The sequence below is a fragment of the Lasiodiplodia theobromae genome (genome assembly GCF_012971845.1).
Source record: "Lasiodiplodia theobromae strain AM2As chromosome Unknown scaffold_39, whole genome shotgun sequence".
In the NCBI taxonomy this organism is placed as follows: Eukaryota; Fungi; Ascomycota; class Dothideomycetes; order Botryosphaeriales; family Botryosphaeriaceae; genus Lasiodiplodia; species Lasiodiplodia theobromae.
This window is the reverse complement of record NW_023336518.1, coordinates 675-18,852: the sequence shown is the minus strand read 5'-3', so window position 1 is coordinate 18,852 and position 18,178 is coordinate 675. Positions and strand designations below refer to the sequence as shown.

Genomic DNA, 18,178 nt, shown 5'->3' with positions numbered 1-18,178 from the left:
GGCTCACTGGCTGCTGGAACTTTGGAGACGCTGAGGCCAAATTGGTCCGCTCGCTCGCTTGCGGGGCTCGGGCCGACGTGACATGTCACTCTTCAGGAACGTCTGTCGCCTGATCGCAACACTTCTCCATCATCATCAACATCCTCTTTTGCACGGTATACTAGAGCTCTTTCATTTCTAGCTTAGTCCACTGAAAAAGGTACATGACCGCCTCCCTGACGGCCAGTCTTTCAGTGCTCAACGCCAGCCATTAGTGCATCCAATGCCATCGACCTGTCATCACGCATTGCCACATCTCCACACTCGCTCTTACTCGCCACGCCAGCTATGCCCGTTGATGATGCATTCGCTTCAGGGCAAGACTCTCACGGTCTCCTGCAACAGTCCTCGCTTCGGTAATTTCCAGCTCGACCACTCTTCTGCGGCCATCCGCTAACCTCGTTTCAGCCGCGACGCCCAGAGACGGCGCCGTGAAGTTCGACGCCAGTTGTTAGCCATCACCCCTGCCAACTCCAACCCTCAACGACAATCTCCATTGTGGTCCAAGTTGCCGGCCGAGATTCGTAACGAGATCTTCACTCTCGCCGTCTCTCAGCATCTTGACTTATCCCGTCCGTATCCGAAGAACAGCGTCTACCATAGGCCTGGCTACACTCATGCCTTTCGTGTCTGCACTGACCTTCTCGCCACCTGCCGCATCGCATGGTGGGAAACTAATGCCATTCCACTAACGAGTTCTACCCTACCCATTTGGAAATACGGTGGCCCTTATCCTGGGCCCAATTGGCCATTTGCCGAGTTTACCGCCAGGAATACCGCGCTTTTAAATCACGTTCAGTTCTTTATCTCCCGACTCAACGGTTTTTGGTTTTCCTCACCACCACCACAGTTCCGTCCAAACCGCATGACTGTTACCATCCCGCATATGTCATGGTACGGCTGGTACCTCAGCGATCCTTTAACCACTTTGGACACTTCGCGCAGTGGTCTCAGCCCGCCTGATGTGAAGTTCTCATCATCCCTAAGGGAACTGATCATTGAGTTCGAAACTTTAGAGCGGATGAAGCACCAGCTGGATGAAATAATTGAGGCTAGAGCAATGAGCTGGCGCTTCTATCGAGAAGATGGTATAAGCCTTTCTCCGGCTCCTAGTCTACTAAAGTATTACAAGTGGACGGGTGCTGCCGATTTTGGAGGCCGAGACTGGCCTTTGACACGTAGCACCGAAGAGACCGACGATTACTACGTTGTTGCTCTGACTTACACACAATCTTGTTAACGCGGAGTCCTCTTTATGCTCATGGCCGTGTAGCTAGTTTGTATGCATGTAGACCTTTGAATCCTATTTCCAACCCTTTTCTACCTCTTTCCAATCCGCTTTACATCTTCCTCGCCTGATGTAGCTATACAAAAACCTAATCGAGGTCATCCTTCGCCATTTGATGGGCGCAGCGGTTGCGGACGTACCCCGCTTCGTCTCCCCCGATCTCTGTGAGGATAAAGTTTGCGTCAAAGCAGGCGCCATATTTGGGAGTGATTGATGATGCGGATCGGCACTCAATTACTGGGCCAGATCAGATTACTACTGGAGCTGTTGGATCAGGCCAGAACCTGCTGACCCAAGCCGGGGACCGGAAATGGAGGAGTGACAGGTACGGCAGCGAGCGAAATCCCACGCACGGCAATGTACGGAAAACGGCACCACCGACGCTGCTTAAGATTTTCCCAGAAGTAGCAGCAACGTGCAGTTGACGTGCAGACATGCTCCCGAGATCAAATGTCTGCTACGCTACTGATCGCTTTGATTTTGTTCGCCATTCCCTCTAGTAAGATATCTAGAAGCATCAGTGCGGCACCAAAGAATTGTAAGATAAATTGCATGAGCTACTTAGTATGCGAACTCTATAAATCTTGCAAAACCTTACTGTGTGGACTATTAGCGGTTGTGGGGCCGTTCAAGGGTGGCAATACTGGACCCCAACGGCGCCCCAAAACCAAGAATGGTAGAATTTGAATTTAATTACTAATAGCAAAAACGGTCAGGTTCGGCTGAACCCAGCAGATCTCTATGAGCAACACAGCTTGGATGGCTTTTGGACTCCTTAACGACGGCGAACGAAGCCACATCGCAGCAGCAAATATTAAATGGCATAGAATTGGAAACAACCCTCGATTTCTCTTAAAGATAGCTTGTAGCATCTCACAGGCACCTCAGCTCAAGCTTTTCGGGCCGGGCCGTCGTTCCAGCGGCCCGCCTACAGCGCCGTCTCGGCAAATCTAACTTAAACCGGCTTCGGCTTAAATAGCACACCTGATCCATCCGGTCTGCGGAGTCCATCCGGTCCTCGATCTTCTTGAAACCTCCACGTGGTGCGTGCCAGGAGACCTTGGCTTCGGTGAGGAAGACTCTGGTGTCACGTCAGCAGTCGAGCAGAAACCAAAGAACGGTGCCAACGCACTGGTTGCCGGACACGGAAAAGTCGGCTTGAATGGCTTCTGGTCATGCGCATCGAATCAGGAATGGCGGATGGGATGGCTCAGCTGTGGTAAACGCGCTCGATAGATCTGATGCAGCACCGTCCAGCCTTGCAGCAACGTCTGCGCAGTCTGCATCGCTATGCCTACAATAGTCTTGAAGTTTGCAAATCAGCGCTCATTCTCGGACCTCAGCTATCAGGCGTTATGACATAGATTAGAAGATACAGGTTAATAGGTAGGGTAGCTCAGATTGTTGGGGGCCGCCCCGAACCCGGCACGGAAGCAGAACCCATGACCCAGCCCCACTCATTGTTGCCTTATAACTCGTGAAAGCTGTCACTGTAGCGTAGATTAGAGACTATATCTTGATGCACATATATGTGGTACTTGTTCAACTTATCAGCACCGTCTGCACTTCTGATTGTGGCGCCTGCGCCGGTAGTTGGCGTTGATGATGTCCCCGAAGACGAAGCGGCTGGACCAGCCATGCAGTGGGCAACGGCGCGCTGGAAAGTGCCAGCAATCATCTTCAAAAGATGACCTCTACGCATAGAGTTGTGCAAAAATTATGCCTTTCGAATCCAGAACAGTCGCGCAAGTAATGCCATCGAGGAGGGTAAAATATTCGTTGCAGCCCGGCGTCGAGGAACCTACACCAACAAAAGGCAAGCGTCATTCCACAGCATCAACATTGTGAAACCACCAGTTGACAACGGCCGTTCAAGTGTGAGATATCTCAGGCTGATGCCGATGTCGTACAGCCAGGAGCTACACGGATGATCAACTCCCCCACCGCGCAGGGGCATGCGGCTCGGGCGATGAGAGAGTGGCATGTAGGACAATGTTGCGGCAGCTGTACGGAAGAACCATCAGCTTTCTGAGCAGCTACAGCAGGAAGGGCGAATAGATGCTTGTTTTGGACAGGTAGACGCATACAGTCTGCGTCGGATCAATCGGTTAATGAAAGACTCTGGGATGGAGGTCAGTCAGTGTTTACGTCATACGAGTCCGTAAAGATGTTGAATTTGTTCACTTGGTCCTCAAACCCTTTCAGTTCCTCCAGCCTTGGGGTGCTCAAGCTGTGCGTTTCCCATAATGTCACGTTGATTCGTAGCATTTTGTATGCGTCCCGGACGTTGATGGCATGAGTATGCTTTCTCTGCGCGACATCGTGTAGGACCTGACTTTCTTTTAGGCGGATCCTGTTGCGAAACGAGGATGACCATGCATATAACTTGTTGTGAAACAACGATGACCTTGCATATGTCGCACTGACCTTTTGCCCGATTTTGTTGTGGATCGCGGATGACCATGCATATGTTGATCATCTCACGTCAGCCACATGCGTTAACCCCACACACAAGCCTTTTGGCAAGCTTTGCTAAATTTGAGCATCGGTTCTTTCGCCCTTACCAATACTTCGCAGTAGTGTTAAGTATTGATTGCTTGTGGAGAATCGTCATTGAAGACCTGCGGCAAGTTTACCTCCGCAATTTTTTGGAAGTCCAAACGGCATACATAGAGTGTAATCACTTAATTGCAACTATCTTTGTACGCTTGGCATGTAACATGCTCATTGAGTTGAGATGTGCGCCACCCGTTAAGTGTGCAGGATGCTGGACTCGTTTGGGTTAGTCCCTACATTCCCGAGATGCTCGTCCAACCCTATGCGAGGATTCGCAATGATGTCATGGCTGAAGGCAGTAGCATCCTTCTCTGAAATCACATTTGCTTTTCCTAGGTGTGGAACTGAATGTATCCACGCGTAGGTATTGCCACATGGCTGCAAAGAGACAACCCGTAAGTGCGAATGTCTTTTTTAAAACAGGCCCCCATTTTCTGTGGAGCAGCTGGTAAACGTTGGTGTTGGATTGGAGACCCGAGTAAACTTCGCTTTTGTTGATGGGGGCTGGAAAACAAAAGAAGTCGGAAAACGTGGGGGCCCAACAACAGTTTTTGGTCTAAGCCTCGGTTGCCGTTGCGAAAAATCATCAGGGGCGAAGAGCAGACATTACCGTAAACTGTCTTTCAGTTTTGCGAGATGTGCAGATCGCATGCGATCCTTTTTCCTGTTGTAGAGCACCTGCCGTTGGCAATGTTGGTCCGAGTTTTGAGAGAATCGTTTCTCGGCCCCGAGGAATGCCTAAAGCAGCCATGTGTCAGCAGATCGCATCCGTCCTGTTGTCAGATCCCCGTGCAACCCGAATTCACTGCTCCCGAGCCTCCCGAGTTGCTCTGTTGGATTTCTTTGGTATTCTGCGTCGACGGAAACAGAGAGTGCAGAGTATCAGGCCGAAAATCTATAAAGTCCACTACTCCTGCGCTTGTAACTGCTCATCCACAACAGCATTCTTCACTCTCCACTGCTCGACATCACATCCCTACACTTTCAAAACTCAAACTCCAAACTCGACTTCAAAACTCGACTTCAAACCTCTTCATCAACAACCATGAAGTTCACTCAGATCACCCTCATCGCTGCGGCCCTCGCCTGGCCTGCTTTTGCCGCCGTCGCTGCCGATCCCTCTGTAAGTCGTCGAGTTATTATCCGCGTGCAACGCAACACTAACCAACACATCCAGGAAAACCTCAACGACCTCGTCAGCCGCGCCACTGTTCAGAAGTGTGGCGATGGCCAGATCGCCGACGACTGCAAGAGGTGGTGCGGTTGTTCTGGAAAGAAGGGAAAGACTCTTTGGTGCGACGAGGACGAAGTCTCCCTGCAGACCTGCAAGGATATTGGATGCAAGTGCAAGAACTAGGTGGACGGGGAGAGAGAACGGGTTTTACAGCATTGCCTCGGTTTCTTGTTTTGATGGGATCTGCTCATGAGGATTCCATGCCGCTCGCTCCTATTTGTTTGTCGCTTGGGAAGGTTTATCATCTACGCTGGCTGTAGGAGTTAGTCTATTCAATCAATCGCGATTTATCTTTTTCATATTCGACAGAACGGGTTTTCTACCAGCCTTGTATGTACATTTTATACATCGCGCTGTTGCTTGTTCGCGCCTCTACTAAAAAGTGGAAGACCCATGGCAGCTTCCTCGGTCGCAATGAGATCTGGAGCCTCATCAGTTACAAGGCTGACACCTTTCCCTACAGGTAGAATTCTGCAGCATCATTAGGTCCAACACAAAAAAGCGCGGCGTTGTTACCAGCAGTACCGTAGCTGTCGACTCACACGGCGTGCACGAGAGCATCTCAGCATTCGCAGGTGCTATTACCGGCTCAGAGATAATTCATATTCAGCACGACAATTGCCTCGCTCGATTAGAGCTCGGAGTAAGCTCTAGAAACAATTCTGATAGCCTCTTTTTCTTCTGCATGGGTCCAGGTTGGCTCACAATCGCAGTGACGTTTCAACTTCTCGTCAAATACTCCGCCCTCGAAGCTTACATACTAGAGACAGATAGTTAAATGTCAGCTTAATGCTAATTTACTACAGGCCCTGCGCTTGTTCACTCCTGATTTGCCACGTGGAGGAACCTCGAGGTCGCCCATCATCTTCTTTCCAGGAGGGTCAGCCTAGTCCATTGCCGCCAATTATGTGGTCTTGGACTAGATGGTTCATTGGCCACACTCGGGCTTGCTAATTTGTTTTTTGACTTCCTCAATACCGGGAAGTGGTGGATTCAGCACTCGCTTCTGGAGCGCTCCTGGAAGTTGTTGTAAGGGCGCGGCGTAGGCACCACCGAGAAAAGAGTTGAGAAGGATGGTGGCGAGCACAACGAAGCGTGTCTAGGAGGACGGAGCTGCCATGTTGTGACAAGATGAGCACGCGCAGATGGAGTCGATGCAGCATGTGTTGAGTGAATAAGGCCATTTATGTAGAGTGAACAGCTGGTTTTTCCACCCAAACCGTCATGCGGGATTGCAAACCTCCAACACGGGAAGAATTTCATGAATTTAGCACATTCTATATTTGTACGTTCTGCACCAAATTTCAGCTCCCCCATTGTTAGAAGCATGAACTGACAATTTCGTGTGCGCCAAGCGTAACATTTGACCTGCTATTACCTAATGAAAACAGCTTCGGTACTGGTTAACCAGACTTCCTAAGCCGATCCAACCTTCCATTGATTCAGCGCATCCCTGGCGCTAATTCCGTGGTCATCTTTAAGCTCCATGTCCGGGTTCTCAGCCAGAAGCAGCTCAACGGCGTCTGCGTGACCTCCCCGAACAGCCCAGTGGAGAGGAGTCGAGAATCCAAAGAATTTGAGATGCGTGCGAACCCGGTCGGTCAAGACTTCGTTGATATCGGCGCCACGAACAATGAGCGTGCGCATCTTGGGCAAATGCCCCATAAACGAGGCCATGTGCAGCGCTGCGGTCCCTGGGATGCTTGCACCGGCGTCCAGTAGCATCTCGAGCAGCTCTGCGTCGTCGGAGTTGGTCCTGCGGACGGCCAGAGCAACAGGCATCAGGCCCCCGCCTCCAGGGAGGAAGATGTTGGGGTCACAAAAGCAAATGGTGTATCGATTGAATAGCGGCCCAGTCAGAGCTAAAAGTGCCTCAAAAGAAAAAGCGTCGAGGATAGGTTTGTTCTGCAACAGCTGGATGTAGTCAAGACATTCTTGTGTGCAATCTCTTTTTATACTAGTAGATTAAATGTAGTGATCTTATGACATTACCCTGAAATAAATTAAGAAAAGGCGATACGTGGCATTGCTTTTCTAATTTGCTTAAGTAAAGTGCCTCTTATATTTGCAATACGGGTGTTAAAAGGCGTCCGTAACGATGGCCAAGCTCCAAATTTTAAAATTTTAATACCTATGTAACGGCGGGCCTCTGCCCCTAAGGATCCAAACACTAAAGAGGGTGGAAACCTGTCGAAGGGTTTTTCTTGAGTGGGTACAAGAAGGAGATTAAAAACGTAGTAAGTAAGACGCGACTGAGTACCGTGTGTGCGAAGGCCTTATTACTAATAGAGTCTAAATTCTATTGTTAAAGTTGACCACGAAGGTTAAAGCTATCTAAGAAGTGTGGTTTATATACACGTAGAAGAGTTAATAATTTGATATACTGCTCTGTATGCTCTGTTGTTCTTGGTAGGTGTTCGCCATAGAGTAGAGGGAGTAGATGGTTTGATCTAGGTGCTCTGTAGTGGCTCGGGCCACTGAGGGTGAGAGTAGACAGAGCACCTTCTTGGCGTCACGTAGGCCACGTAACCCACGTGGGTCCTTTTCACGCCGTACGAGTGCACCCCACTTCTTCCCTTATTCTAACATTTCTATCCCGGTGGAGGCTGTACCGTAACATCTAGAAACGGGATCATTCGGTTATGACCGGAGTAGGATTAATGCAGGGTTGCACGTCTATCTTCAAGCGTCTATGTTAACCAGGGTCTTATGTGTAAGCAAATAAGAACCTCTCAAACTGCTTAAGAGCGGGGCGGCGCACTAAATTACTAAATATATTCATTGCTACAGATCCGGGTACGACCGCTTATCGAAGGGTGTCTCGCGCATAAGCCATTAGAAAACCCCGGATTTGATGATTAGCCTCCCGGATCGGCACGAAATCGGCGAGCCATTTAATAGCGGTGAAATGATGTCGAATGACGTAAATGGACACGATCAAATACGAGTCACCTAACCACCTACGCTGGTCCTCGTCCACATCGAGAGAAAAGGTACTGTCCTTCACTGAGCCAGAAACGTAGGTTTTTCCGAAGTCTAGGCGAATTGCGGAGATAATGTTTTGCCAAGGACGACTAGCATAAGCATTGGCTCAAGTGTTGAGGACTCTGAAATGCAATGGGCCGGAAGTTTCTAGTTCTTCTTGCTCGAGACGGGTCAGAACTTTTAGAGATTCTCTTGGAACCTTCAGCGTCATGCAGATAACTTCGGATGGATATCTCGAACTGCCAAGAGCTTTTAGATGTTACCATCGTCTGACCGGAATGCTCTCGGAAGGCAGTGGACCATGTTACGAACTGCTACTGAGCGACTCGTACTTACCGAATCATCCGGCGAAGATCGCGGAACCCGTGTCGCTTCTATTAGGTCTGAGCGTTCAGGCTGGCTATCTCGGCCCGAATTATGGCGCAGCCCGGGTCTACGCCTTACGTAGTAAGTGGCGGTGTGATTTATAACGACTTTATATTTCAATCATTCTTATTCAGAGGGTTGTAGCCAGGTACTTTAGGTACTCGAATACTCGATGAAAATAGCCACGGCCCCGCTCATATAGAGTGAGCAGCTCGAGTTTTAGCTAGTCCTAAACTATCCTCTTTTAGCTAGATTCAATATATTTTCAACCTTGGCGCCCCACCGACTACGACCCAAGCGAGCCTCTGTTTGAGTCGGTGATCGCCCAATAACTAGATACCGGTTATTACCGTCTACTTGCGGGGCGTATTCAAACAATAAGGCCTCCAACTACGGCGTTCAGTTGGGAAAAGGATATACAAATTTCACCAATTGGATTCTAGAACTGAGTTCTGCGCTATGATACCAAGGATGTAAAAGGTGATCTCACCCGTGGGTATATTTCCGCCACTTACCGGGTGATGGTTGTCTGAGGCCGGGTTTCCGCTTATAAAAATTGTAGAAGAAAGTAGTATATAAAGGCCGTCGAGCTCTTATAATCGTAAAGCCACTCATCTTCGTCTAACTTTCCTATAAGACCCCTAGACAACGCTACTACTAGGCCTACTATTATTCCCTCCAAGATGTAAGCTTTAGTTCAACGAGTTAGTCCCCACGTATCTCTACTAATTAGCATAAGGCTACTTGCATACAGTCTCCCCTTTCTAGGGGCCCTAATGCCATTCACCATGGCTGCCTCTCTTCCTCATGGTATTCAGCCGCTCTCTCATGCCTTACAGCCCCGCCAAGGCTGTATTGCCGGAACCCGCACGGAGTCCGTACGTTCCGGTGCGATCGATCTGAACATTGCCAACAAAGAGTCCGAAGCCTCATGGACGGAAATTCCGAACATCCAGGAGGGATTTGGAGTCTGGGATGTGAGGGCCTGGTGGAACGAGGAGGGGACGAATGACCGTTACTTCACGGTCGACTTTCATGCTTTCGGTGTATCGCCGACAAATGGTAACTTCAACCTATGGTTCTCCACGCCTATTGAGGGCGCGGAAGACACTGGAATTACTATCGAGTCGATGATCAACCATCAATTTTCGAGCGGTGGTGATGGTGACTTTGAGTATTGCCTCGAGAGTACCAGCCGCAGCCTTAATTATTTCCGATTGATTCTTACTACACCAGCCTAAGCCTAATCCGAAGAGGTTGATGGTGGAATCACGTGTAATTAGCTTTCGGAACGCAGCTCTAGCTTAGCCGGAGGATAAGAGGGAGGCCTTTTCTACTCCTCCCTCTTCCTTACTAAGAATCCACTCATTTAACTGTCCTCAATAATATTTCAATACTTATAAGCCTAGAAGCTCGATTGAAACGTAAATGGCTACCAGGGTTTGCTCGACATGTGCCAATATTAATCGCAGCGCGACAAGGGGTGGTTATTCTACTCAGGACCGAATAGCACAAGCTCGCCGCAAGGTGGCCGGACACGGCTGGATTGGGGCCGCGCAAATGCAACTAAGAGCCGGGCCTGGCTTCCGCTCAGCCTGCGACGGACGCACCCCCAGAGAAGCGCGGCCTCAGCAACGCCCGGACGATGGCGGACGAGGCATCTGGCCCCTGGCAAGCCCTCGACTGGACGGCTCTACCGCAAGGTCCAATCTTCGACCTCAGCCGGCAGTCTCTGGAGATGATGTTCGCGTGGGGGGAGAATTTGCTCAGAGCTTACGATGTGGAAGCTACCATGTAAAAACTACGGATCATATTTGGGATCAAAATTTCCAGGCGGCAATTTCCAGTGCCCCGAGTGTGAGGGCTTGCATCCGGTGCACTCGCAGAAATGCATTGGCATACTTCTACAAGAAGACTAAGCTGAGGAGAAAAGAAAGAAAAGTTAAGAGGAGCAAAGGGTCGCTAATAAACACCCGTCGCTACGCATAGACCAGCGGTTGCGAGGAGCAACCGCTTCGCTTCCTTCTCGCATGCGCTTCGCCGCAGGATTATCCAAGGCACTTAACGGGTCTAAACCGTCACAGGAAGCTATAAATAGACTCGAGCGGGGTTGCGCAAATCATCGAATGTTGAACTCTCCAGGCTCCGTACAACGGCAAGCCCTCTCACACCAGCCGAATTCCGTCCTAGACACGAATAATGGTCGTTTGCCGATTTTTCGAGCAGGGCCGCTGTCACCGGGGAGATACTTGTTACTTCGAGCACGCCCGCCTTCCCTTCACTGGCTTTCGACCGGGCGCACGATCCTTCAAGCCGCAGTCGCGTCAGGCCCAAGGACAGCACGCAGCAGTTGAGGAGCCAATGCAGCCCGACACTACTATATGTCGTTTCTTCATGCAGGGGAGATGCAGGAACGGGTTTTCGTGCAGATTCAGGCACGATGGACAACAGCCTCAGCGTCAGGAAGATCGTCGGGATTCTGCAGGTATTGTTGAAGGCATGAAGAACCCAACGCCCTGCACTTTCTGGCTCCGGGGTATATGCTTGAAAGGAGCCTCATGTGGGTTCAGCCATGAAGACATGGCCCCGACCACGCTCACTAGCGACGTGAGCCTGGATTCTTCTCAGGGAAATGTTCTCACACCGCATGGAAGCAGGTCCGACGGACGATTCGGGGCACATGTTTCTCACGTGCGCTCATCCTCTATCGTAGAGCCTGGGAAGGAACCATTCAGGAATCTTGGTGGAGCTACCGTGTTGTTCCAGGACGGAGCCGCCGTGAAGTCAGTGGCGCTGCCTTCAGATTACTCTACGATCCAACTTTCAGGGTTAGCTCCCACTACCAATATTGGCCAAATCATTGCATTCGTCACCGACCTGGGCTTCCACGGCGTGGATGAATCCTACGTGCGATTGAAGCCATCCCTCAACAGTATGGACCAAATCGCTGAGGTCAAGGTAAAAGATCCAACATTCGCGCAACAATTCATCCAACGTGCTGGCACGAATCTGGAAATCCAAGGGAAAACGGCGACCGCAGCCCACATCCAGCGGTTGGACTCCGATGCGGGCTCCGAACCATCCGCGAAGAGGCTGCAGCTGAACTCTGTTTTGTGCAGCTGGTACAACCCCTCAAGAATCGTCTGGCTACATTTTGGCAGCGAAAAGGCCGCTGTAAAAGCGGTTGAGTTCCTCAATGGGCTAAGAAAGCTGCGAGGGCGGAAGCTGCAGACAAAGTACCAACCTCCGCCCATTCATGCGTACTGGAGTTCTCAACCTGTCATCCACTCAGTTCAGGTTGGGAACCTTGATGTGGAGACAACCCAAGAAGATCTGCGCAGGTTTCTAAGGGGCCGCGAGCCTGGAAACATAAAAATGGGCCCGAAATCCTACATGGCAACCCCACAAGAAGCGTCGTTGCAGGTCAAGGATTCCCTCGAAGCTTTCGGCCAATTGACCGACTGGGACGTATCTGCAGAGGCTCCAGGAACCCGTTCAAAAGCCATAGCCAGATTCGCCAATCCGGAAGACGCTCGACGTGCATCAGCAGGACTCAATGGAAAGAAAACTAGTGCGCTAGGAGATACCAAGCTTTTCGTCAACACAGTCACCTCTATCAAACTCTCAATCCTCAGTATAATCCTTAACGCCGTCAGGGTACAGCTAGAGGAGATTAAGGCACGAGTCTGGGAGTCAACGTATGTACACATCAAAGTATACAACAAGCCAACGCACGGCATTCACACGGCTCTGAGGATCTTCGGTGGGGATAGACGTGCGGTTTCCCAAGCAAAAAGCTCCGTGGAGAAGCTTTTGGCTGGCACGATAGCCAGGACTGGAGACAGCCTTATACGCGATCCATTCTTCTTCGGCCCTGACGCAACGGCTTATTTTCAAAACCTGATGGACACGCATGGTGTGTTCATATACCGAGATCTGAAAAGAAGGACCTTGCGAGTCTACGGGCCTATCAAGGCGATCGCACAGACCACGGACTCCCTTCTAGAAAAGGTGGAAGAGCTATTAAATTTCGTGCACACTATTTTGCTTACTCCCGATATGATGCGAATAGCTCTGCAGGGTGGGTTCAGACGGCTCGTTGCAGTTTTCGGCAAGGAAGTCGTCAAGCTCAATATTACCAGCTCGCCCAAAATGATCACATTCCAGGGCTCGTGCCAAGATTTCCAACGCGCACACACCATCTTTCTGGGTACACACAACATTGATTTGGAGCGGCGGACAAGGATCGCCACTATGAAAGGCACTGACGAAGTCTGCCCTGTCTGTTGGATGGAACCCGAGGATCCTGTTAGCGGCGCATGCGGTCACACTTATTGCAGAGACTGTATGGCGGGCCAATGTTCTTCAGCCGCAGATGGAGCCGGTTTACCCCTTCGCTGCATAGGCGCCTCGGCAACATGCGACCACGTCTTCACACTCACAGAAATACAAGACACAATTCCCGAATCGGTCTTTGAGAATCTGCTCGAGGTTTCCTTTATGTCGCATGTCCGCGCCCAGCCCGAAATCTTCCAGTACTGTCCAACGCCGGACTGCGACCGGATATACCGTTCAAGCACCGATGGTCGCATCTTTCTCTGCGACAACTGCATCACCCCTGTGTGTACAGCGTGCCACGTGGTGGCTCACGATGGCATCACGTGTACAGAGGCAAAGGAGCTGGGGAGCGAAAACGAGATTGCGTTCGAAAATTGGAAGCAGGAGCAGGAGAACGTCAAGTGTTGTCCAAAGTGCAAGACGGTCATCGAGAAGACGTACGGATGCAACCACATGCAGTGTCTTGGGTGCAAGGTTCATATCTGCTGGTTCTGCCTGGATATTTTCGATACCGGACCCGAAACCTACGCTCACATGCAAGAGCGACATGGTGGGATCAACAATCATTGAGCCGTTTCTAGGCAGTTGTAGCAAAGACAATCCTGAGTCTTAGCCGCCATCATACCTGGATTGTGGGTTACTGTCGGCGTACCCCCCACACACGACCGGAGCTTAGTCCTCATGATTGAGCACGGTCCTCATCCGAACATCCGAACGACGCGGCGACCCGCTGCTTCTTGACCTCCGCATTCTCATCAACACACAGAGGCACCACCGTGGGGTCAGCCTTCAGGTTGTGGCTCGACATCAAGCTACTCTCTGCACTATTCGCTGCAGTCCTCTCCCTGTCGTCATTCCCACTACTGATCCCAATGGCCACGACCCCCGTCCACGTTACCTTCCGATGTTCGGTCACCTCAAGACTATGGCTATCTTCATTGACGGCACGTACTCCGACAACGGTACCCTGGCCATCGACAGCCGAATCCCGCGCGGTGGATTCGCTTTCATCTTTAAGCTCGGCAACGCCGCAGTGGTATCGGGCACGCTAGAGCAGAGGGGCCAGGAGGGTACCGAGCACCCGCATACCAGTAACCGCACGGAGCTGCGAGCCGTCATCACAGCGCTAAGATTTCGCTTCTGGTATGGCGAGGACTGGGAGCGCGTCGTGCTCATCACCGACTCGGAGTACGTGGGCACCCACGCAACGGCACGGCTACGCAAGTGGGCCGAGCGCGGCTGGAGGACAAGGAGCGGCCAGCCGGTCAAGAACCAGGATCTCTAAAAGGCACTAAGCGATCGGATTGAAGAGATGACTCGTTACGGCTGCGAAGTCTACTTCTAGGTGGTGCCGAGACGCTGGAACACGCTTGCCGATGCCGTAGCCAAGGCTGCGGTTAACAAATCCTAGTATACGGAATATAGTAATATTAAAGACGTGCTAGTATAATATTTTATTAGAAGATAAACTAGAACTATTAAAAATAAAAGAATAAAGATTTTAATAACGTAATAAGAGAAAAATATAACTATTTTTCTATATAGTCTAATTTATTAAATACGTTAAGCTTTTAAGTATATTAAGTATAATACTAGACTTTTATTTATAAGAGTCTAAATATTTAAATAGATATAGAATTATTTTTTATTAAATATATATATTATTATAATAAATAATTTATTATATCTTTATAAACTATATATTATAAAATTAAAATACGAGTTAATATTATATTAAAACTTAAATAGAAAAAGATAAGTATTACGAAATATCTATAGAAGAATAGAAGTTAGAAATACGGCGCTAAGCGAATCCCCGCGCCGAGAATCGATAATTACGCTTATTACTTAGTACTACTACTAACGGTTATAACGCTAAGACCACACCTTTATAAATATAACCGCCCGTTATAACCTACCTCTATATAACGGTTAGAAATTACGGTTATAAAATAAATATTTTCTTATATATATAGCGCACTTATTTATAGTAGATAGAACCTTCGTAGTTAATTTTAATTATTACTATTACGCTAGAACCCGGAAAAAAGAATAAGATAGAAGCGTTAAGAAGATATATAGCGTTAGATATTTACTACCGCTATCTAGAATATTACTAGATACTATATATAGAGAATAGTAGCCGTAGTTAGATAGAAAAGATAATAAGAGGGGTGTAAAACAATAATTAGAATTAACTACGGAGGTTCTATCTACTATAAATAAGTATACTATATAAATAAGAAAATATTTATCTTATAACCATAATTTCTAACCGTTATATAAAGATAGATTATAATAGACGGTTATATTTATAAGGGTATAGTCTTAGCGTTATAATTATTAGTAGTAGTACTAATGTTACGGAATTAGAATACGGGTCAAGCGGCGCAGCAGAACTTATAGACGGACCGGATCATTCTATGCCGAAATACCGGACGCACCTAACCTACTTAGGTGGCTAACAGCCTAACCCCACAAAGCTAATCTTCCTTAGCCACTAGCCACCCCACTATCCACACCAATACCACAGTCTGGCCAACTAGCGGCCAATCATAGTATATAGAGCACACTTATTTATAGTAGATAGAACCTTCGTAGTCAATTCTAATTATTACCTTGCACCCCTCTTATTATCTTTTCTGTCTGACTACGGCTGCTATCCTCTATACCTAGTGTTTAGTAACATTCTAGATAGCGGTAGTAAACTCTTAACGTTGCGTACCTCCCCAACGCTCCTACCTTAAAACCCCCTTTCCGAGTTCCAGCGTAACACTTTAACCACCACCCTACAGACACCAAAGGTAAGTAAAAAACCCATCGAACTAACTATAACGACCTGGGCTAAAATCCGCGCCGCGCTCCCCAACACGGAAGAGCAACTACACAACATTTACCTAGTAATTTCTAGAGAACCCGATACGAAAACCCGCATACTTATATTAGAAGCCTACGCCGCTAGAATCGCTTTCTTAACCCGTAACGTTAGTAGACCCCGTCTATCCCCCGACGCTTCCGAAGATTACTTCTTAGTCCTACTAAACTACTTTATTAGAGGACAGGCCTTCTCGGTTAATCGCACTACAAGACCACGGGGGCAACCTCCCGCCGCGGAAGCTACTCTCACACCACCCGCTTCAATATAGGTGTAGAACCTAAAGTTTAAGGTTAAAGAATCAGACATATTTAACGAAACTAGGAGGAAGTTAGACGAATTTCTACGACAACTATAAACCTACTTCTATCTATTCGGAACGGCCTTCCAAGATAAATCTTAAAAAATCTTCTTTGCCGGGTTATACCTCCGTAGCAACGCTGCCCGTTAGTTTAAACCCTATTAAGAAGACTTTAGCAAACTAGACCAACACGAGGAAACTATAGAGCTATTCTACAACTTCGATAACTTTACTAAGACACTCCGAGAAACCTTCGAAGACAAGGACCAATATTAAGATACAGTCTATAGAATCTAGACCCTTAAACAAACTAGCTCCGCCGCAACCTACACCACCTAGTTCAGACTCTATACCTTCCGACTCCAATAGCCCGACAACGTCCTTAAAATATTATATTACGAGGGACTAAAGGACCACATTAAGAATAAGTTCGCTAGAACTAAGCTACCTAATTTATACTAGAAGGTGGTCCGCATCGCTATCTAACTCGATACTTAACTATACGACCGTCGTAGAAAAGCGACCCGGTCGAACCGCCCTACAGCCAACTCTAGCTAACCTAGAAATATAACGAGTCCCGGCGAACCTATAGACCTCGATAGCATTAGACGCAACGAGCCTCTATCTTAAGAAGAAAAAGACCGACGCCGTAAGAAAGATCTATACCTCCGCTGCGGTAAGAAGGAACACTATACCCGCTAATACAAGGGCGGTAATAAGATAATACGCCAAACCTCAGCCATATAAGTAACAGAAGTAGAGGACTCCTACGACAAGCAGCATTAGGCCGATTATACCAACGACGAATACGAAAGCCACCGTAAACTAAAGAAGACCTATAGATACTAGTCGAAGGCAAAAAACTAAAAAAGCCTCCAATCTAGGGGCGGGTAGAGGCGCAGCCCCCGGCGCCCCTTTAGATAACCGTAATAACGACCGGCAATACTAAAGAAAAACTCTCTTATACATACACCACGGATGACAACGAACCCCTAGTAGAGTATATCGAGCACCTTATTATTAACATACTCGCTAATAGACGCCGAGCCCGCGTTCTAATCGACTTAGCTAACAGAGGCAATTATATTAACTCCCGCTTCGTAAAAAAACATAACATTAAGTTCCGAGAAAAGAAGCACCCCTACGAACTTATTACCGTAGATGGTTTACCCAGCACATATAGAGGAGGATTAATACTCATAAAAACCTAAGAACTCGTACTGGCTAGAGGAAAACACCGAGAAAGAATATGCTTAGACATTATAAAAACCCCCGGGTATAACATCATTTTAGAACGTCCCTAGCTCCGAAAATAAAAACTATATATCGACTAGAAGTCCGAAGAAGTAAAGTTTAAATCTAGAGAAAAGAACGAGGCGCGGCAGCTGTTTAGCATCACAGCGGCGTTAATACAACTCTAAGTAACCTAAAGCGAGCTAATACGAATTAGTAAGATCTCCAAGAAAGCCCTCAGAAAAGAAGTTAAAAACGGTACTCCTACTAGAATCTTCTAGGTGCGCGCCACCCCCTAGAGAATTAAGATCGAGACCTAATAACCTCTAGAGGTTCGGTAAGTCTATAGAATCGCTTGCCTCTCTAGAAAACGAACTATTAGTCCCTAGAAACCCCGAGACTCCCGAGGACGCATAAAATACGACCTTCGGTAAATTAGCGCTACCAACATCGAGAACCCTCTAGACTAAGTATTCCTACGATACCGCGAGTTTAATCTCTTTAGAGAAAAAACAAGCGAAGCCGCCCTACCCGAATACTAACTATAGAATTACGAGATACCCCTAATATCAGAAACCACGCCCAAGTTCGGGCCCTTATACTCTATGTCTAAGAAAGAACTTTAGGTACTCAAGAAATATATCGAAACCTATCTAAAAAAAGACTACATACGACTATTCTAGTCCTTAGCGGCCTCCCCTATCCTATTCGTACTAAAACCAGGCGGAAAATTACGGCTATACGTAGACTACCGAGCTCTAAACGACATAACCATTAAAGACCGGTACCCTCTACCCCGTATCGACGAACTACGCGACCGACTATAAAAGGCTAAATACTTTACTAAGCTGGACCTTAGAGACGGCTATTACCTAATTTAAATTAAAAAGAGAGAAGAATGGAAAACGGTATAGCGAAGCCGATTCGGACTATTTAAGTACTTAGTCATGTCCTTCGAACTTA

General features: G+C 48.2%; 4 protein-coding genes across 4 annotated transcripts; 3 read left to right on the top strand and 1 right to left on the bottom strand.

The window, feature by feature from the left end:
* Positions 1-4,928: 4,928 nt before the first annotated feature.
* On the top strand, positions 4,929-5,240 carry LTHEOB_10448 (Hainantoxin; the record flags this gene model as incomplete). Its single annotated transcript, XM_035507094.1, has 2 exons — positions 4,929-5,006; positions 5,061-5,240. The coding sequence occupies 2 exons, from the start codon at positions 4,929-4,931 to the stop codon at positions 5,238-5,240; spliced, it is 258 nt and encodes an 85-aa protein (XP_035367757.1).
* Positions 5,241-6,533: 1,293 nt separating this feature from the next.
* Positions 6,534-6,899, bottom strand: LTHEOB_10447 (putative ankyrin repeat-containing protein; the record flags this gene model as incomplete). Its single annotated transcript, XM_035507093.1, has 1 exon — positions 6,534-6,899. One exon carries the CDS (start codon positions 6,897-6,899, stop codon positions 6,534-6,536), a length of 366 nt encoding a protein of 121 aa, XP_035367756.1.
* A 4,503-nt stretch (positions 6,900-11,402) lies between these two features.
* Positions 11,403-13,376, top strand: LTHEOB_10446 (RNA recognition motif protein; the record flags this gene model as incomplete). The annotated part of the gene is made up of 3 exons (XM_035507092.1): positions 11,403-12,384; positions 12,541-12,813; positions 12,874-13,376. The coding sequence occupies 3 exons, from the start codon at positions 11,403-11,405 to the stop codon at positions 13,374-13,376; spliced, it is 1,758 nt and encodes a 585-aa protein (XP_035367755.1).
* Positions 13,377-13,710: 334 nt separating this feature from the next.
* Positions 13,711-14,091, top strand: LTHEOB_10445 (uncharacterized protein; the record flags this gene model as incomplete). Its single annotated transcript, XM_035507091.1, has 1 exon — positions 13,711-14,091. The coding sequence occupies one exon, from the start codon at positions 13,711-13,713 to the stop codon at positions 14,089-14,091; it is 381 nt and encodes a 126-aa protein (XP_035367754.1).
* Positions 14,092-18,178: the final 4,087 nt, after the last annotated feature.